A 21,875-nucleotide genomic window follows, 5' to 3' on the forward strand; every position below is an offset into this window, starting at 1 on the left:
ATGTTATCGGTATGCTTGTAATCATTAAGACTGTGGAGTTTTTCAGGATAAAAAAAAATGGTATGGAGCTAAGCACAGGCAAAATCCTACAGGAGAACCTGGTTCAGTCTGCTTTCCACAAGACACAGGAAAATGTATTCACATTTCAGCAGGACAATAATCTAAAACACAAGGCCAAATCTACACTGGAGTTGCTTACCAAGAAGACATTACATTTTGACTGAGTGACTGAGTTACAGTTCTGACTTAAATCTACTTGGAAAATCTATGGCAAAATCTATGGCAAGACCTGAAAATGGTTGTCTAGCAATGATCAACAACCAACTGACAGAGCATGAAGAATTTTTAAAAGAATAATGGGCAAATGTTGCACAATCCAGGTGTGGAAAGCTCTGAGAGATTTACCCAGAAAGACTCACAGCTGTAATCACTGCCAAAGGTGATTCTACAAAGTATTGACTCAAGGGTGTGAATACTTATGTAATTAGATATACATGTTTCTAAAAACATGTTTTTGCTTTGTCATTATGGGGTACTATGCATAGATGGGTGAGATTTTTTTTTAATTGAATACATTTTGAATTCAGGCTGTAACGAAACAAAATGTGGAATAAGTCAAGAGGTATGAATAGTTTCTGAGTTTGCAACTTCTCATTTTTTTTATCTCACTATTACCACAGTTAGCTAGGTAATAGAGAAATCCCTTCCTCATATAAAATGGCTGTATCCCATCTCTTAACCCCTGAAACCACAAGCAATACTCTAGAATTACAGAATAGACCCGTGTCCTGCTCCTTCCCTCAGTGAACTAGTCTGTGGTCTCATCTTGTCAGAGTGAAAACAAGCAGACAGATATTTAATTAAAGGTGAGAGGTAATAGTATTCTGGATGCTGAATTTGTTTCCTACGGGAGACTGGAGGGATAGTGGTGGTGGAAGGGAGGGGGGATACCTCGGCAGTCTCCCCTCCTCCTCACACTCTATCCTGGCAGATTCCAGTGTAAAGTTAATTGGACAGGGAGCGAGGGCATAGGAGGGAAGCGTTCGTGCCCATTAGCAATCCCCCTGTGGAAGGCTGAGCTGAGAGGATCACAGACTCACAAATAGGAGGATTAAAATAATCAATAGGCTTCAGTCTCCTCTCCAGCACCTCCCCCCACACATACACACACAGAAATACATACATTCTGCCTGGTCACATGCACACCCCCTTACACTCAAGACATACAGACACATGTAGACTTTCAATTACCTCACACATTTCCATGCATAAACACTGATTTGTATGAACCCATACACACAAAAGTAATGATTCCGCACACACACACAAACATATACATCTATCTTAGTGCTAATGAGGGGTATGCGGAGACTGGTGTAGACGGAGAATAGGAGCAAAAGGTCAAAGAGAAGAATTCACTAGACAGCCGCGTTTCTGTCTTTGGAACAATGTGAAATGGATGTTTCTGGGATATATTATTTATACATTAGATTTAGGCAATGAGGCCCTTTATTTACTTACCGAGAGTCAGATGAACTTGTGGATACCATTTTTGCGTGCAGTTTGAAGGAAGCTAATAACTAGCGCAATTGCTAACTAGCATTAGCGCATTGACTGGACGTCTATATGGGTATCTGCTAGCATACGCAATGACTGGAAGTCTATGGGTATCTGCTAACATGTGCAATGACTGGAATTCTATGCTAGCAGACTTCCATAGACCTTCAGTCATACCCATAGACATCCAGTCATTGCACTAATGCTAGTTAGCATTGGCTCGCAAACCTAACTCTAAGGCTGCGTTTCAAACACATAAAAGTCACACCCTCCTCCACTTAGCCTCACCTTATGCACTTGGGGAATCCCCACGGCCATCTTTGTAGACGGTCTAAATGATTAGCCAAGCATAGGAAGTTGGCAACACAAGCCCCTCAGCCCTCGTTTTTGATCGAGTTTGCGACCGTACAATTATGTTCACTCCGGTGCCTGAAACGCCGCATAATTTAATTTACGATGATTGTACATCTGCTAAGAAAAATCTGCCAAAACTTAAAACCAATATTAATATGGAGAAATAAACATACAAGTGTATGTAAAAAATAATTTAAATAAGTTAGAAATTGTGCTACTAATGCACATGACGGCTGAAACACGTATCATACAAGTAATTATGTTTTTGTTTGGTTTGCTTTTGGAAAGGTTAGCTTGCGTGTACAACTTTCCCTGACATCACACTTAGATTGTAATTTTCGATTTACCTGATATAGTCAGATGGCTAACATTCGATGTCTGCGGAGGCTTTGTCTTCTAGCCAAGATGTGAAATGCAAACATAATTGACTGTAGCGCATATAATGCACACACAACAGCTACCAGTGGTTTCATGATGACTGAAAACACAACCGTGGGATGAACGAGAGACACATTTCTGGGCAAGAAAATGTCAAATTCGTTCATTCTTTCCTCACCCCTTGCCCCGCAATTGTCAATTTGTCAGAGGTCATGTATGATATGTCATCAGAGGTGTCCACTTAATTTGAGGGGAGAGGGTGTGTCTTTTAAGTGTTTGGAATGCAACCTAACTTCCACAAGTTAATCTAACTCTGGGGAAGTGAATAAAGGACCTCATTGCCAAAATCCCAAGTATCCCTTCAATCTTTTTATCCTTGAACGTTAGGCCAGCAACCGAAGCTGACAAGGTACAAATCTGTTATGCCCCTGAAGAAGGCAGTTAACCGTCATTGTAAATAATAATTTGTTCTTAACTGACTTGCCTAGTTAAATAACGGTTAAATAAAAAATAAAAAACAGGGAGACCACAAGATGGACATCTCTTCTTCAAGTGAGCCCTGGCGAAATACAACTCGGAGAGAGAACTGCTATAATAGTGAGCAAGCACATTTGGGTAATGAGAGCAGAATGTCTGAAACCTAACGAACCTAATTAAATAGCAATAAATACCAGGCATACATAATGCTTGTTTTTATGTAGAAAATACATATTTATAATGTGGTAATGATTTCTCTCATCCCATGTCAAAACATAATTTAGAAAGGTAGGCCTACATTACGTTCAATGTGCACTCTCTGGTGTCCATGTTTAAAACGATGCAGACATTATTACGCACTGCATTATCTTTATGCAATGACGCCACCTATTGTATATTTACTGCAACTACAGTGGCAGTAATGGGCCCACCGACTGCAGTATCTTCTTTCCACCACCAGGTCGCTGTCATTCTGCAGACAAAGATGGCGGTGCGGAAGAAAGACGGCGGCCCGAACGTAAAATATTTCGAAACGTCTGATACCGTCTCGCAATTCGACAATGTCCGCGTTTGGTTGGGCAAGAATTATAAAAAGGTACTGCCTGTTTTTTTTTGCTAAAGTAATAAATACACGCATTCATATTATCATAAATGAAGGAGAGCAATCCTAACAGCAAAACGAGTGAGCAAAGAGAAAGGAGAAGGAGGGTGTGAGATGAGATGGGTTGCAGGATAGTTCAGCGGTTGAATCCACACATTCACGAGACTGAAACAAAAGGATGCTGCGAAAACGTCTTGGGGAAATTCCGCGTTGCAAATTATGAACATAAATCCATGTTACTACCCCCTTTTAGTAGAGGGGAATGAATGGCCTGTGTTGCAGGTTTTTGTTCAAGGGGAGGAAACCCAACTGGCTATCTAACGGTAATTTCATTGATTGCAGATGTCTATACTCCGGCTACCGCACCGGCAGCGCAAGTGCACAAATCCAGATGTTGAGCTGTCTTTTTACCGGCGCTTTCGGTTTTATCTTTCACCCCATTGCACGCCATGTTCTTTTAAGGCAGTATATGCGCCTTGAGTTTTAATGATCCGCCCCCTTTTACCCCTTCCCAGATGGTGTGCAGAATTTTCTCATTATAGTGTTGCCAAAAAGCCCTGTCTATTGTCTCAGAGCATGCGCCCAGCTCTACCATTCTCAACCTGGCCCAGACAGAAAGAATGCAAAGATTCACGTAAAGAAACCTGTTGTTTCTTTGACCATCAAATGAATTCTGCTTTTGTTAATTGTAGTGTTCAAACTGTCAAAGTACTATGGTGGATATAGAAAAAATATATATATTCTCGCTATCGCACATGCACACACAAACTAAACTTAAGTTACAATGTCTATTTATTCTGACATTTCCATGTTAATCCTCTCTCTCTCTCTCTCATCCCTCAGTACATCCAGGCGGAGCCCCCCACCAACAAGTCTCTGTCCAGCCTAGTGGTCCAGCTACTGCAGTTTCAGGAGGAGGTATTCGGACGACATGTCAGCAACCCACCTCTCACCAGGCTGCCGGTACAAACATACACACACACAATTGGGGATTGTGCTTCCCCTATTACACTATTCTAGGGCTCGCGAGTGGATCAGCGGTCTAAGGCACTGTATCTCAGTGCTAGAAGCGTCACTACAGACCCTGGTTTGATTCCAGGCTGTATCACAACCGCCCGTGTTTGGGAGTCCCATAGGGTGGGACTCCCAAGAATATTGTATCTAACCCTCTGTCTTTCTGTTCAGATGAAGAGTTTCCTGGACTTTAAGTCTGGTGGGGCTCTCTGCCACATTCTGGCAGCAGCCTACAAGTTCAAGAGTGATCAGGGCTGGTAAGAGTTTCATTAACGTCATTAGATTTTGTTTGGCTCACTGCACATACATTCCCTTCAAATGAATTGAACCCAGTTGTATAGTTGAAAAGTTCTGTTTAAGATTAAACAAAATAGATTGATCCTTGAGATGTTTTCATTTTGACAAGGATGCATTTTTATTGAAATATTTGACGAGGTTCTTTGAGATATTTTACACCTGTCTGTCTTCATGGCAGGCGCAGGTTTGACTTTCAGAATCCTTCTCGGATGGACCGCAATGTGGAGATGTTCATGACTATCGAGAAATCCCTGGTACAGGTCAGTCTGCTGTGTTCTTCTTTGGAAAACTATTTATTTATCTATTGTTCTGTGTCCCTCTCTTTCTTATCCACTCTCTCTTTCTTATCCACTCTCTCTTTCCTATTCACTCTCTCTTTCTTATTCACTCTCTCTTTCTTATTCACTCTCTCTTTCTTATTCACTCTCTCTTTCTTATTCACTCTCTCTTTCTTATTCACTCTCACTTTCCTATTCACTCTCTCTTTCCTATTCACTCTCTCTTTCTTATTCACTCTCTCTTTCTTATTCACTCTCTCTTTCTTATTCACTCTCTCTTTCCTATTCACTCTCTCTTTCTTATTCACTCTCACTTTCCTATTCACTCTCTCTTTCTTATTCACTCTCTTTCTTTCTTATTCACTCTCTCTCTTATTCACTCTCTCTTTCTTATTCACTCTCTCTTTCCTATTCACTCTCTCTTTCTTATTCACTCTCTCTCTTTCTTATTCACTCTCTCTCTTATTCACTCTCTCTTTCTTATTCACTCTCTCTTTCCTATTCACTCTCTCTTTCTTATTCACTCTCTCTTTCTTATTCACTCTCTCTTTCTTATTCACTCTCTTTCTTATTCACCTTCTCTTTCTTATCCACTCTCTCTTTCTTATTCACTCTCTCTTTCTTATTCACTCTCTCTTTCCTATTCACTCTCTTTCTTATTCACTCTCTCTTTCTTATTCACTCTCTCTTTCTTATTCACTCTCTTTCTTATCCACTCTCTCTTTCTTATTCACTCTCTCTCTTTCTTATTCACTCTCTCTCTCTTATTCACTCTCTCTTTCCTATTCACTCTCTCTTTCTTATTCACTCTCTCTTTCTTATTCACTCTCTCTTTCTTATTCACTCTCTCTTTCTTATTCACTCTCTCTTTCTTATTCACTCTCTCTTTCTTATTCACTCTCTCTCTTTCTTATTCACTCTCTCTTTCTTATTCACTCTCTCTTTCTTATTCACTCTCTCTTTCTTATTCACTCTCTTTCTTATTCACTCTCTCTTTCCTATTCACTCTCTCTTTCTTATTCACTCTCTCTTTCTTATTCACTCTCTCTTTCTTATCCACTCTCTCTTTCTTATTCACTCTCTCTTTCTTATTCACTCTCTCTCTTTCTTATTCACTCTCTCTTTCCTATTCACTCTCTCTTTCTTATTCACTCTCTCTTTCTTATTCACTCTCTCTTTCTTATTCACTCTCTCTTTCTTATTCACTCTCTCTTTCTTATTCACTCTCTCTCTTTCTTATTCACCTTCTCTTTCTTATCCACTCTCTCTTTCTTATTCACTCTCTCTTTCTTATTCACTCTCTCTTTCTTATTCACTCTCTCTTTCTTATCCACTCTCTCTTTCTTATTCACTCTCTCTTTCTTATTCACTCTCTCTTTCTTATTCACTCTCTCTTTCTTATCCACTCTCTCTTTCTTATTCACTCTCTCTTTCTTATTCACTCTCTCTCTCTTATTCACTCTCTTTCTTATTCACTCTCTCTTTCTTATTCACTCTCTCTTTCCTATTCACTCTCTCTTTCTTATTCACTCTCTCTTTCTTATTCACTCTCTCTTTCTTATTCACTCTCTCTTTCCTATTCACTCTCTCTTTCTTATTCACTCTCTCTTTCTTATTCACTCTCTCTTTCTTATTCACTCTCTTTCTTATTCACTCTCTCTTTCTTATTCACTCTCTCTTTCTTATTCACTCTCTCTTTCTTATTCACTCTCTCTTTCTTATTCACTCTCTCTTTCCTATTCACTCTCTCTTTCTTATTCACTCTCTCTTTCTTATTCACTCTCTCTTTCTTATTCACTCTCTCTTTCTTATTCACTCTCTCTTTCTTATTCACTCTCTCTTTCTTATTCACTCTCTCTTTCCTATTCACTCTCTCTTTCTTATTCACTCTCTCTTTCTTATTCACTCTCTCTTTCTTATTCACTCTCTCTTTCCTATTCACTCTCTCTTTCTTATTCACTCTCTCTTTCTTATTCACTCTCTTTCTTATTCACTCTCTCTTTCTTATTCACTCTCTCTTTCCTATTCACTCTCTCTTTCTTATTCACTCTCTCTTTCTTATTCACTCTCTCTTTCTTATTCACTCTCTCTTTTCTATTCACTCTCTCTTTCTTATTCACTCTCTTTCTTATTCACTCTCTCTTTCTTATTCACTCTCTCTTTCTTATTCACTCTCTCTCTCTTATTCACTCTCTCTTTTCTATTCACTCTCTCTTTCTTATTCACTCTCTCTCTCTTTCTTGCCATCTGTCGATTAGAACAACTGTCTGAGTCGACCAGTGATCTACCTGAGCTCTGACATTGAGGCCAAGCTTCTGGGGAAACTGAAGGACATAATCAAGAGGCACCAGGTAGGCTTGTCTTCACTGACCTAGTGACAAAACTGTATATGGAGTACACATACAGTGCAATACAATACAACACAACATACAAACACAGTTAAGCAGAGTTTGTTTGCTGCTAGCAGGGCTCAGTGACTGAAGACAAGACATGCAGCTCCCATGTGGTGGTTCCCATCCCTGCCAGTCTTGAGGAGGGTGAGTCAGTCTAACATTATGGATCAAATGTGCCCTTGAGCAAGGCACTTAACCTTATTTGCTCTGTATAAGAGCATCTACTAAATGACAAAAATGTAGTGGCTTGAAAATGAGGCCCCTCCCTCTCTCTCTCACCAATCCCCTGGCTGGTTCAGAGGAGTGGGTGCGTCCGGTGATGAAGAGAGACAAGCAGGTGCTGCTCCACTGGGGATACTCTCCTGACAGGTAGGTACTGTCCATACTGGGGCCTCAGCCTGACACAGTCAACTCAACCTTAGCCTTTAGCAGCACAGCATGCTTTAACACCTGCGACACTGACACTATTGAGTAAAGTCACACAGTGAATGTACACTAAAATGCTCTCTAACCCATACCCACATCTCCTTTACCTATTCATACACCACGACAAAAGCAAACAGTTCCATACTGTTTTTCTCAGCCTGTGTTATAGCACCATGTTGTGACATGTAGTGCACTAGGCTGACACTAGTCTCTGACCTCCATCTGACCTCTGTCCCCTGCTGCTCAGCTATGACACCTGGATCTCAGCCAGTGAGGTGGAGGCAGCTGTGGAAGATCCGCCCAGCCCAGAGAAACCCAGGAAGGTCAGCACACATAGCTTTCTTCCTCTCTTTCTGTGTGTAAGGGCTGTGCCCAAAATCGCTCTTTCCTACTAATTACAAACATTCTCTACTTTGTACTAACCATACTACGTAGCCTACTATTTAGAACATCCTGATAGTAGCCGTCATTCATTCGTTTTGGACAGCTCGCCTCGTCCCCTTGTCAAACACACTTGGGTCTGAAATAGACGATTCTCGTCCTCAATAGCATGCAGCTAATTCGTATTAGATGAAGAGCAGAAATTAATATGACATCCTTACATTTAAAGCATACAATATTTTTGAAATCTCATGTACCATAAAACTTTCTATTCGCATAAATACAGTAATCAGCGTACTATTTATTATGCAAGTACCGGTATCCGGACATGGCTCTCTCTGTCTCTCATATATACATGTAAGAAAGTATTAACATATATACATGTTTATGACCAGAGTGCGAATTACACCGTGATATTCGGGGGTGTCTATATGAATTTGTTTTATGGGCCTAATAATAAAGATATCATTTAATGGTAGAAATGAATTACCTTTCAATGTGGCATGGGCACAACCAGTCACAGTGTTTTCATCTGTTTGTCAAACAAATGACTTCAAAAAGTATGCATGTTCAACCACTCCAAAACAATCCAAACAGTGCATCGCATGTACACTTACGCCATTACAAAACACCAAACAGTGTGCCTAATGACATTCAGCCATTGATAAAACCTACAATTGATGCATTTTGCTGATAAATGTAACTTTTTTGTAGGCTGAAAAGTTGGGACGCTGAAACTGTTCCGGGGAAAACGGGAAGGGTCACCCAAATACACATGCTCAATTTACTACTCTAGGCTACAAATTGTAGGCCTGTTACCATGAACTTCAAATAGGCCTACCGGTAGCCAGTGATGTAGTGGTATTTGGACACTTTTATTGTAATATTTACCACTGTAAAACATATTTACCACTACATTTTAAGCAAATAGTATAATATTAAATTAGCATTATTTAGAGACCCCTCCAAAGTTGGACTTTTGTTGCATTTAGGAGAGCTAATGTCTCATTCAGAGGAGCTGAGCCCCTCCTGGCTCCCCTGTAATTCACACCCTGTTTATGACATCATATTAAAAACTGTGTTTCTTCAGGTCCATGCCAAGTGGATCCTGGACCTGGACCAGTTTAATGAGTGGATGAATGAGGAGGACTATGAGGTCGGAGAGGGGGGCCCCAAGAGGAAGAGGATCTCAGCCAAGACCCTGACGGACGAGGTGACCACCCCAGGGGATGAGCGCCGGGACAAGAAGCCCGGCAGCGCCAAGAAGAGGAAGCGCTCACCCTCCCCCTCGCCCACTCCAACATCCCAGGAGAGCAAGAAGAAGAACACCAAGAAAGGGTGTGTGTGTGTGTGTGTGTGTGCTACCCTACTACCCTTTGTTTACTACTGTATAGGCCAGCCCAGGAGGAGGCCCTTTGTAGAGGTGTCATTGGGAGATCTGTAGATTGCTGACACACACTATGACTAAGAAATAGTAGCATTTAGATGCTATACAGTATGACTGACTTTGTGTGTGTGTGTGTGTGTGTGTGTGTGTGTGTGTGTGTGTGTGTGTGTGTGTGTGTGTGTGTGTGTGTGTGTGTGTGTGTGTGTGTGTGTAGGCCCACCACCCCGTACACTAAGTCTAAGCGAGGCCAGAGAGAGGAGGAGCCAGAGGATCTGACTAAAGATCTGGATGAACCATCACCTGTACCTGCTGTAGAGGAGGTCACCCTACCTAAGACAGGTACACAACACACACACATGTACAATACATATGACATTTTGTTAGTGAACATTCTAACTCACACATACACTTTATTATGTACGATTTTGACTTAGCCCATTGGCTTATCCTCCTGATATTTACGCTGGTTGAAACATCAGCATCATCATTGTGACTGAAGGTCAGGGGTTGAACTAAAGTCTTGTGTCACAGGAAATGCAAACCCCCCTCCCTCTCTGTCTCTGTCTCTCTGTAGCCAACACTAAGAAAGACTCTGAGTTGACACCAGTGAAAGGAGGTACCATGACAGACCTGGGTGAGTTCCCTGAACTACTTCATCAATACAATACTTTCTATATTTGTCCATATGTACAGATTATTTAAATGTTTTGCTGTCACAGTATCCAACCTGATGCACAACACACACATCACATCATAACTTTACATCTCAGTGTATACACTGTCTGCAGGGTGAGGTCACTATATTTTAGCTTAATCTATCCTTTCTGTCCCCCTATGTTCATTATCTCCTCTTTTATCTCTTGAACAGATGAGCAAGAGGATGAATCCATGGAAACTGCAGAAAAGGAGGAGGAGGAGGGCTCTCCGAGTGTGAAGGGAGAGCCGGTGAAAGGGTCGGACCTCCATGAGGACAACGTGACTGAGCAGACCCACCACATCATCATCCCCAGCTACGCTGCATGGTTTGACTACAACAGGTAGGCTACACATCCCCCCCACCCCCGGATCATCAGCCTTATAGTTTACGCTTTAGAGTTTGTTTCGTGCAATTCTACACATACACAAGATTTTACAATTTTATAACTAACTTCATGCAATTCTACTCATTGTGTCATGGAGTAGAGAGGACAATGAGCTGTTTTAAAGCACATTTCCTACAGTTCTACACATTTTACCATAGGGTGGAGAGAAATGTTTGCAGTTTATAATATAATATCTGAGTGAGACTAACTAAATCAATGTGGGTCCCCTGGGCGGTAATTCGACCATAACAAGTTTAGATAGCTGTCCGCTAAACTAACTTAGCAATCTAAGAAATGTTAGCTGACATGGTTAACTATCAGTGACTGACATAACAAGAAAAAAGCTGCTGATGAAATTGAACCTTGTGTATTCTACTATTCCCTAACTGGGGGGGATTGATCCGAGGGTGGGAGCTGCCAGTTGCCCATCCCTATTCTAGAGAAATGCTCTTAAATGATATAGCTAGTCTACTGTATGTTAACCTCGTTCTCTCTTTCTCAGTGTCCATGCTATTGAGCGCAGAGCCCTCCCAGAGTTTTTCAATGGCAAGAACAAATCCAAAACCCCTGAGATGTGAGTAAACCCATGCTAACATATTATTATTACACATGCCTAGCTTATGCACTCCTCTGTGTTATGCATAAAACAACATCTTTCACACAGCTTTAAGGTTTGGAGTGACTTAACTGTATATTCACTGACAAGAATCTCTATCTCTCCACAGTTACCTGGCCTACAGGAACTTCATGATTGACACGTACAGGCTGAACCCGCAGGAGTACCTCACCTCCACCGCCTGTCGTAGGAACCTGGCCGGAGACGTGTGTGCCATCATGAGGTTAGGAGGACTCGCTGCACACAGGACATTTACAACAGTCGCATTACAGTTTACTCCGTTTTGTAATTCTTATAAGAAGAGTATAATACTAGCTTCGTGAAACCAGACCGCTGCGCTCAGATCAGGCTGGTTTAACACTGTAGAACAAGGGTGTCAAACGAATTTTGCCCCGGGGGCCGCATTCGGTCTTCAACGAGGTCCGGAGGGCCTCATTCGGTCTTCAACGAGGTCCGGAGGGCCTCATTCGGTCTTCAACGAGGTCCGGAGGGCCGCATTCGGTCTTCAACGAGGTCCGGAGGGCCTCATTCGGTCTTCAACGAGGTCCGGAGGGCCTCATTCGGTCTTCAACGAGGTCCGGAGGGCCGCACTGAAAATGGATCATATTTCCTCGCCGTCAAAATGTGCAAAAATTAGTCCTCTGGTCATCATGGAATTTTCGATGCTGCCTGACTGTCTAGCTTTCATTTGGTTGATTAGAGAGATGGACACGGTCAAGAAACTGTATGAATGTAGGTCCATTATCATTTCTACACAGTTTCCATTTGGTTTTAGACATTTTAAAGTTTATTGAGTTAAAAAAAAACACCTTTAGACCAGATTTGACACCCCTGCTGTAGTACATTGTGTACACACTGTCATTGTTGTGTATTCTTTTCTTTTCATCTACTTCCTGCAGTAATATTTATCTCCTCCTCTCCTCAGGGTGCATGCATTCCTGGAGCAGTGGGGTCTGATCAATTACCAGGTGGACTCAGAGAGCCGGCCCACCCCCATGGGCCCCCCGCCCACCTCCCACTTCCACGTCCTGGCTGACACCCCTTCCAGCCTGGTGCCCCTGCAGCCCAAGGCATCCCAGGTACACGCACGCACGCACACACACACACACACACACACACACACACACACACACACACACACACACACACACACACACACACACACACACACACACACACAAACACATGTGCACGCACAAACACAAATTGTATCTATATTTTGGTTCTAGATGTCTCTATTTGACTGTAGCTTCACTCCACTTACCTTCTCTCTCTGTCCCCTCTAGACTCCGGCGGCCCAGCAGATTCTGTCATTCCCAGATAAGGTGAAGGAGAAGCAGCCAGCCGACCTCCAGAACTTTGGCCTGAGGACAGACATGTACAGCAAGAAGACTGGGCCTCCTAAGGTATGGCTCACAACACTGCAGGACTGATGAGGATCATAATGCACTGTATAGCTAACTATTAAAGAGTAGTGATGTGTTTCAGTGATATTACTTCTTCCTGTCTACAGAGTAAGACTGCTGCCAATGCCATGCGAGACTGGACCGAACAGGAGACACTACTGCTGCTAGAGGTAACTAACAGCTGTCTCCTCCACTTTATTACCATTCAACAGAATGGTTCAACAAAATGCCCTTTAAATCCAAATAAACTTAAAATTGAAAACGTGTTGAGAGGAACAAAAACACAGAAAGCACTTATCTGAAAACAAAATCTAAGGCTTAATATAATATTATAATTATTAATATCAATCATATCATCCCTCCCCTTTCAGGGTCTGGAGATGTACAAGGATGACTGGAACAAGGTGTCAGAGCACGTGGGCTCACGTACCCAGGATGAGTGTATCCTGCACTTCCTGCGTCTGCCCATTGAGGACCCATACCTGGAGGACATGTCCTCGTCCCTGGGCCCCCTGGCCTACCAGCCCGTCCCCTTCAGCCAGGCAGGCAACCCCGTCATGAGCACCGTGGCCTTCCTGGCCTCCGTGGTGGACCCCCGCGTGGCCTCCGCAGCCGCCAAGTCTGCCCTGGGTGAGGGGTCAACTCACTAACTAACCGTCGGTCGGATCACACAGAGTAAAGACTGGCCTGATTTGTGTCAGATAACTGTTTAGTTAACCGTTATTTACCAGGAAGTGTCTTGAGGTTTTTAAAAACAATTTCTCTCAAGAGAGACATTTTAGAGATGGATTGTGTATTGGGTGTAGCGTTCAGCTGTTTCTCTCTTCTCTCTCTCTCTCAGAGGAGTTTTCCCGTATGAAGGAGGAGGTCCCAGCAGCACTGGTGGAGGCCCATGTGAGGAGGGTGGAGGAGGCGGCGCGGGCCAGTGGCAGACAGGACCCCCTCTACGGCCTGGAGGGCAGCGGCATTGCAGGCACCAGCCTGGAGGAAGGAGACAAACCTGGTACAGCTTCCATCTACTATTATATAAAACTATAGTCATCTTTGGTCATGTTTCCACATAAGTATGTATGTCAATAGTTTATCAATCTGAATTGAAAAACGAGTTGCAGGTGGGGTAGACAGACGTAAGGCTGGCTGACAACTTATCTGTCTTTTCTCTGCCTCCAGAAGAGAGCAGTGAGGAGAGTAAGAGTGACAGCCAATCCAGTGAGGAGAAGAGGGAGACCAAGGTATGGTGTCTGTTTGGACTTCTACTGTACCTGTGTTTGCATGGTCGAGTCTTCTGGCAAACCAGTTCTGAATTGTCTATGTTGTGATGATCGATACTCAAGTATCAGTAAGGACGGCCTCCCGAGTGGCACGGTCTTCCGGGTTAGGGGAGGGTTTGGCCGGCAGGGATGTTCTTGTCCCATCACGCACTAGCGACTCCTGTGGCGGGCCGGGCGCAATGCACGCTGACGCGGTCGCCAGGTGCACAGTGTTTCCTCTGACACATTGGTGTGGCTGGCTTCCGGGTTAAGCGGGCATTGTGTCAAGAAGCAGTGCGGCTTGGCTGGGTTGTGTTCCGGAGGACGCACGACTCTCAAACTTCGCCTCTCCCGAGCAATGAGCAATGAGACTGTAACTACCAATTGGATACCACGAAAAAGGGGTAAAAAAAATAAAGTATCAGTAAAGAGCTGACCTTGTTGTCCTTATCCCCATGGTGATAACAGGAGAATAAAGATGGAGCCATGGAAGAGGATGAGAAGCAAGGAGAAAACGGGAAGAAGGAGGAGGAGAGAGGGAGAGAGGGAGAAGGAGAGAGGGACCGAGAGTCTGAGAAGACAGAGACAGAGATGGGTAATGTTTATGTCTGTGACTGAATTTGAATGTCTCTGTAATCTCTGTAAAATAGTGGATTCTGTCTCTCTTTCTCAGACACTAAATTAAGTGTGATTTCTATGTTTCCCACTCTGCATTAGGTGAGAGAGAGAAGGAGAAGGAAGGGAAGGAGGCCTTGGAGGAGGGCCATAGAGAAGGAGAGAGCGAGGGCGAAAGGAAGGCGAAGGTGGAACGGGATGTGGGAGAGGGGAACCTGGCTACCGCTGCTGCTTCTGCCCTGGCTGCTGCTGCCGTCAAAGCCAAGGTCTGACTTCTGACCCTTGTTTAGCATGATGCCCCTAACCACAGATCTAGGATCAGATGCTGTATGTATCAAGCTTCTCAGAGTAGGAGTGCTGATCTACGATCAGTTTTGCCATAGTTCATACAATTACATTAGGAGGCACCTGATTCAAAATCAGCTCTCCTAGCCAATCCCCAGGGATTCAAAAATAGGCAGAGACTGCAGATCCGGAGGTAACCACCCCGTCCCGCCCACCTGGATCCCTTTTCCCCACAGCTGAAGATCTGAAACACGTTCTGATTCTGAAACGTCCATGCAGCGCCTGCATACCAATCATTTGATCTCAATCAGTTTCATGGGATATGCATTTAGATCTTATTGAGTTATACAGTGTTGTTTCCAAGTAGCCTACAAGTAAGCCTGTACTGAATTATATACAGTGGAGCAAATTTTTTTGCAGATAGTGTTAAACTGCATAGCTTACCTGTGTTTAGTTTCAATCAAAGCACATATTTTGCCTAACACGCTGTTGAGGCCACATGAGAGAAAAATATGACCATTCGTACAATCATCCTAAAATCTCATAAGAAATGAGGTGGTATTTCTTGTCATCCAGTAACGTTATGCAGTCGGAAAGTATTCAGTCACCTTGACTTTTTCCACATTTTGTTACGTTACAGCCTTATTCTAAAATGTATTAAATTGTTGTATTTTTCATCAATATACACACAGTACCACATAATGACAAATAAAAAACAGGTTTTTAAGGAAATGTAATATCATATTTACATAAGTATTCAGACCCTTTACTCAATACTTTGTTGAAACACCTTTGGCAGCGATTACAGCCTTGAGGCTTCTTAGGTATGACGCTACAAGCTTGGCACACCTTTATGGTTAGGATCCAGGCTGTGTCACATCCGACGGGGATTGGGTGTCCCATAGGGTGGCACAATTGGCCCAGCGTAGGCCGTCATTGTAAATAAGAATTTGTTTTTAACTGACTTGCCTAGTTAAATAAAGGTTACATTTCTCTTCAGATCCTCTCAAGCTCTGTCAGGTTGGATGGGAGCGTTGCTGCACAGCTATTTTCAAGTCTCTCCAGAGATGTTCCATTGGGTTCAAGTCCGGGCTCTGGTTGGGCCACTCAAGGACATTAAGACTTGTCCCGAAGCCACTCCTGCTTTGTCTTGGCTGTGTGCTTATGGTCGTTGTCCAGTTGGAAGGTGAACCTTCACCCCAGTCCTTTAGGTGCCTTTTGGCGAACTCCAAGCGGGCTCTCGTGCCTTTTACTGAGGAGTGGCTTCCGTCTGGCCACTCTACAATATAGACCTGATTGGTGTAGTGCTGCTGATTGGTGTAAGTTTCTCCCATCTCCACAGAGGAACTCTGGAGCTCTGTCAGAGTGAACATTGGGTTCTTGGTCACCCTTTTCCACCGACTGTTCAGTTTGGTCGGGCAGCCAGCTCTAGGAAGAGTCTTGGTGCTTCCAAAATTCTTCCATTTAAGAATGATGGAGGCCACTGTGTTCTTGGGGACCTTCAATGCTGCAGAAATGTTTTGGTACCCTTCCCCAGATCTGTGCCTCGACACAGTCATGTCGCGGAGCTCCAAGGACAATTCCTTCGACCTCATGGCTTGGTTTTTGCTCTGACATGCACTGTCAACTGTGAGACCTTAAATAGACAGGTATGTATGTGCCTTTCCAAATCATGTCCAATCAATTGAATATTCCACAGGTGGACTCTAATCAAGTTGTCAAAACATCAAGGATGATCAATGGAAACAGGATGCACCTGAGCTCAATTTCGAGTTTCATATCAAAGGGTCTGAATACTTATGTAAATAATGTTTTTTTGTTTAGTATATTTTTTTCACTGTGCAAGAAAATACAAAAAACAGTAAATGTTCAGTTGTGTGCTATACACATACTAAAGATTATTTTCTCTCCCCTATGCTTCTTCTCTCTCTCTTCCTCTCCACCCCCCCTCTCCCTCCCTCCCTCTCTGTCTTTCTCTCTCCATAGCACCTGGCTGCGGTGGAGGAGAGAAAGATCAAGTCTCTGGTGGCTCTGCTGGTGGAGACTCAGATGAAGAAGCTGGAGATCAAACTGAGACACTTTGAAGAGCTGGAGACTATCATGGACCGAGAGAGGGAGGCTGTGAGTCAGGCAGTAGCGAAGCATTATGGGGGATCTAGTTTAAGTGGACTAGTTGGTTTTGCTTTGTTGGTTGGACTGCGCATTTACGTGTGTGTGTGTGTGTGTGTGTGTGTGTGTGTGTGTGTGTGTGTGTGTGTGTGTGTGTGTGTGTGTGTGTGTGTGTGTGTGTGTGTGTGTGTGTGTGTGTGTGTGTGTGTGTGTGTGTGTGTGTGTGTGTGTGTGTGTGTGCGTGCGTGCGTGTGTGTGTGTGTAGTTGGAGTACCAGAGGCAGCAGCTGCTGGCAGACCGTCAGTCATTCCACATGGAGCAGTTGAAGTATGCAGAGATGAGGGCGCGTCAGCAGCACTTCCAACAGATCCAGCACCAGCAGCATAGCCAGACTGGAGGCCCACACCCCGCCCCGGCTCCCACGGGCCCCCCACCCCAGGGCCCCTCAGCCACCCAGTCCCAGCCGGCCCCCAGTATCCCTGCACCACAACCAGCTCCCAGCCCAGCACCCTCTGCCTCCTCCGTCCCCATGACAGGCCCCTCCTCTGCCCAGGCCCAGCCCACTGAGCCCCAGCCAACCCCCAGTGGTCCTCACTCCTCACCTCCCCGCCCGCCAGGCCACTCCAGCACCAACACCACCCCAACACTCCACGGTGAGTCACATTTTGTATTGACCAACTGTGAATTTTCAGTAATTACCTAATACTGTATAAAGGTGATCATGTGACCCATTGGAATTAACTTGAACTGTACTGTTGAATGTTTTTGCACTATGTTTGTGTTACACATCTCAAATTCTTCTCTTTTTGAACCCAGAGTCCAGCGCCCCTGGGGATACACTCCACTCCTCAACCGCTGCTCCCACTCCACAGTGAAAAGAGAGAAAGAAAGAGAGAGAGGTAGGGAGAGAGAGGAGGGAAAGAGAGAGGGAAGAAGAGAGAGAGACAGGAAAAAGGTCTTGGCAAACTGAATGACATTGACCACTTTGTACCTATGAATTCTGCCTGTATCATCTGAAAATGAAGAAGTCAAACTGAAGGAGATACAACAAACTTTGATCATTTTTAACATTTGGACTGGACGATTGACATGCGACAGAAAAACAAAACAAAAACATTCCCTACCGGAATGAACATTAGGTGGAAACAACCCCCTTAAAATTACTCCCAACTAAAAAGAAAATGCAAATGAAGACTTTTCAAACGAACAGTCTTCTTTTTACAGACATAAGTTGCTTAATTACTTTCACCCTTCACATCGGACCCAAGGTTAAACCAGGAGAGTATTGTCATGTAAATACGCCACCTGACCTGAGGATATGAAGAGAACTAAAGGACTCTTGTCTTAGCAGCCCTCTGAATAGTGGTGCTTTTGTTTTCTTCTATAGTGTACTGAGGGTCAGATGTTCCCAGTCATGTTCACAGGCATACCTACCTACCTATTCTCCCAAGGTACCCTAGTAGGTACTTTTTTTTTAAGAAAAAAAGATTTGCACTTTGAAAATATGTTTCTCCGGCGGCCAAATCTGAAGACAAATCATTATTAACTAAGGGCTCTATTCAATCAGATCCGCTTTAGACAACATCCGCAAAGCTGTTGTTGTGGCTGTGTCAGAGGTAGAACTGCGTTAGAGCTGTCAAATAGCACAAGCGGCTCCTGGCATTATACCTAAAGCGTACATTGCCATTGGCTGCATGAAGTAGCATTAAGGGCTTTATTCAATCCGCACCACAGAAGTTCAGCGTTACACCCTGATTGAAATTTAAAGGCAGTGTTCCCGCATTAGCAGAGACTGTGTTCACGGTAAACACTGCATATGTCGGCTCAATCGGAAAATACCATTACATTTCTATCCTGGAATCTGTAACACTTCAGCTTTACAGATTTAATAGAGCCCTACAAGAATACCATGCAGCATTGTTTACAAGTTTGAATACTGGAATGTGTGATGTAATCTACAACTCGATTAGGCTGATAGAAATCCTCATTATTTAGTTGAATGATTTTCAATTTGAGTGTCATTATTTCTATATAGCCTACATTTTCTCGTTCTGAACTTGTAATGTGAGACGGGTATGACTACCTGACAATGATCAAGAGCAGCTGCTCACCGATTTGACAGTTCTACCTCCAACACCGCCAAAACATCAGCTATGTGGGTGTCGGCTATCGCCGCTTAACGCTTGATCTGATTGAATCTAGGCCTAAATTGACCTGAAGCACATAACTGTTTTCTTGTTTTGAACTTTTACTAGGATGTCATAGTTTCGAAATATGAGATCATCAAGCTTGTTGTCCTATGTTAGTGAATGTGGCGTTATAGAGATTTGGGGTTGGCCTGTTGGTTAGATGTATCCTAAACTAAAAAGTATGTGTGAGGGCAATGAAAACGAATGGTATTACTCTTTGTAATAATATGTATTCCACTTGAAAACGGTCTCATCTGGCCCTACTGCCATTTCAGTTAGTAAGACTATGTACTGTTAACTGGATTTTCTGTTTACAATGCTGACAAATGATTCACTCCAATTTGAAGGGACAAAATCCCTATATGACTGAGCATTAGAAACCACTTAAAGTATTGATGAAGGGCAACATACTCCCAGAGTTACAGTGCCCCCGAGGACCCACAAGGACCAGGTCACAATGTCCTAAAAGTCCTCATTTTAAAGGGACAGTGCAGTCAAAAACTTTATTTCCCTGTGTTTTATATGTTTCCACACTATGAGGTTGGAATAATGCTGTAAAATTGTGAAAATTATGATAATGCCCTTTAGTGTAAGAGCTGTTTGAAAATGTCATCTTGTCTTGCAAGGGTTGGGTTTTGGACTACATGGCAACATAACCAGGCGGTTTAAATTAATAGGCCAATAACAAAGAGAGTTTGCCCTCCTCTCTGCCAACAATAGCTAGTTTTCAGGTTACATGTCCCTCCCATTAGGCTCCTTTAATTAGTCCCCTCACTCAGACCACTTCGACAGTCCTAGAAAAATTATTGCTTGAGAAATTGCTTTTAGCTAAGAAGCTATTTTTTTTTTTCAGTTAAAATGGTCTAAAATAATCAGGTACTTAATTGTTATCCAGAAATGATTTGATATTGAGATAAAAAAACATCTTCATTGGCCCTTCAACTCTATTTTGTTTTTGAACATTCATATCTGAAACAGTTGGGCTTTCATAGAGCAGATCGTAATCATAAGACAAGCAGTAATTACCCAGATATGATTTGTATTCATGTATGCGTCATATTTGGATTCTGTCAGTATGTCCAGTATGGCTCCTCAGTATCAGTCAATCATACCATTGTAAAGATTATACTCTAAAGTAATGACTGGATGTAGGCTCCAGAAGAACCCTATTAGCAACTACAGACATAAGACATCACCGTCACAACTCTTGCTTCATTGATAAACCAACATCCTTTTTAATCATGTTTGCCATTTTCTCCATATAAGTCAGTGGGGTGTAGCTGGAGTTTTGGATGTTTGGGAAATCCAGATTTTTATAGTTTGTGTTTTTCCAATGACAGGTCCAACTCACATGAAGTGATTACTATGTAATGGAAGTGGCTTTAATGTTACAAAAGAACTGTGCAAGTCAAGGGATCTCAAAAGTCAGTTCAGTTTATAGAGAATTCTGTCCATTAATATTTGTAACAATATCTTTATGTATCCTATCTATTTTTATATTTTTTGACTGTCAGGTTTTCCATCTTGTTTCTTTGATATTACTGTTTGCATCTAATTGCTGTATTTTTGTAACCTCCCTCACTGTCATGTGCATGGTCCTAATAGGTCACAATGACCTGTCAGTCAGTGTGACTGTGAGCATGGGTGTGAATGCATGCCATGGAGATCTGTTTCCCCTAAGAGTTCCATCAGTTCCATCGCCCCCTCCCCCCAGTGTTTGATAAGGGCTGAGGGATTGTGATGCTCATAGTTTGGTATGTCTGTATGAGAACACGCACCAGCACATCACACACATTCTGAGTGTCATATATATACTCTGATGAAACTTGTCCAGATAGCCAGTGTTAGAAACTTCACTAGTCGTGACCATGGATGGACTGCTTTGGTCTCCATTGCTACATTGTGTGGATTTCGTGATATGAAATATGTCTGTCCAGTTTGTTTTTAATGATTGCATTGATTACACAGTAGAAATTAACCTTTCCTCAGCTGAACCGTTACCGAATTAGTGTCAGTTGCTCTGCAGTTCATATAAAAAAGAAAAAAGATGGTTTTACTTACAAAAAGTTTTTAAAAACCATGTAATAAATGTGACATGTGTACAGTTTGGTCATTGTTGCCATCTTGACTGTACCATGGCAAACTTCAAGCTACAATTGTCTTCAGTCAGGCTGTAGTTCACTAAGAATTTTTGGCAGTATGACTATGGCTCTAAACACTCAACCCTTACGTGAAGGAAGACATCTTTCACTGGTTGTTACATTAGGCCTATGGAAATAACCCAACGCTCCATCTGCACTGCAGGCACCACAAGAGGGCAGGCTGTGAGTGGCATCTTCCATACAGGGTCCCCCTATTATGCATGGGACAACTGTGTCTTGAACATTACGGTTTATTTTCCACTGAATCATCACCTAGTACTAACAGACACCCTGCAGACTACAGAGACCAAGCAATCACCTTACCATACAAGGCCTACTGCCTGAGGGCAGCTAGTAGACTCATACCTGCATTACCATAAAAAGGGCTAGTGTAAGTACTGCAAATACCAGAGGGCCACTGCAATAAAAACATACCCATCTTACCATAGCACTACTGCAAAAAAGACAATGCTGAGTAGGCCTTACATTACAGCCCTGTTGAATATTCAAATTACCTTTACATTTGAGAGAACGCCAGCATAGAAGTTTGTTCCCTGAAGTTATCAAATGGATATACCACTTCCTAGGTTCCATGGTGTCACCTCAAAACACATGCATTCTAATAGCCAGAATGTCTAG

At 42.9% G+C, this 21,875-nt stretch overlaps 1 protein-coding gene across 5 annotated transcripts; it reads left to right on the forward strand.

Annotated features, from left to right (window-relative positions):
• Positions 1-3,238: 3,238 nt before the first annotated feature.
• On the forward strand, positions 3,239-21,244 carry LOC110528105 (SWI/SNF complex subunit SMARCC2). Of its 5 annotated transcripts, none has more exons than XM_036983652.1 (25): positions 3,239-3,361; positions 4,211-4,330; positions 4,553-4,638; positions 4,857-4,938; positions 7,215-7,307; positions 7,421-7,493; positions 7,649-7,718; positions 8,023-8,098; positions 9,247-9,494; positions 9,758-9,882; positions 10,118-10,177; positions 10,412-10,580; positions 11,128-11,199; positions 11,351-11,464; positions 12,167-12,320; positions 12,528-12,647; positions 12,755-12,817; positions 13,019-13,277; positions 13,489-13,650; positions 13,818-13,879; positions 14,366-14,492; positions 14,615-14,778; positions 16,784-16,918; positions 17,172-17,559; positions 17,723-21,244. In XM_036983652.1, exons 1-25 carry the CDS (start codon positions 3,251-3,253, stop codon positions 17,779-17,781), a joined length of 3,192 nt encoding a protein of 1,063 aa, XP_036839547.1. In that variant the 5' UTR covers positions 3,239-3,250; the 3' UTR covers positions 17,782-21,244. The 5 variants fall into 5 exon arrangements, with proteins under 5 accessions (XP_036839547.1, XP_036839550.1, XP_036839549.1 ...); XM_036983655.1 differs by having other exon boundaries at positions 13,821-13,879; XM_036983654.1 differs by having other exon boundaries at positions 7,424-7,493.
• The last annotated feature ends 631 nt before the right edge of the window (positions 21,245-21,875 follow it).

This window comes from Oncorhynchus mykiss, chromosome 7 (genome assembly GCF_013265735.2).
Source record: "Oncorhynchus mykiss isolate Arlee chromosome 7, USDA_OmykA_1.1, whole genome shotgun sequence".
Taxonomy (NCBI): domain Eukaryota; kingdom Metazoa; phylum Chordata; class Actinopteri; order Salmoniformes; family Salmonidae; genus Oncorhynchus; species Oncorhynchus mykiss.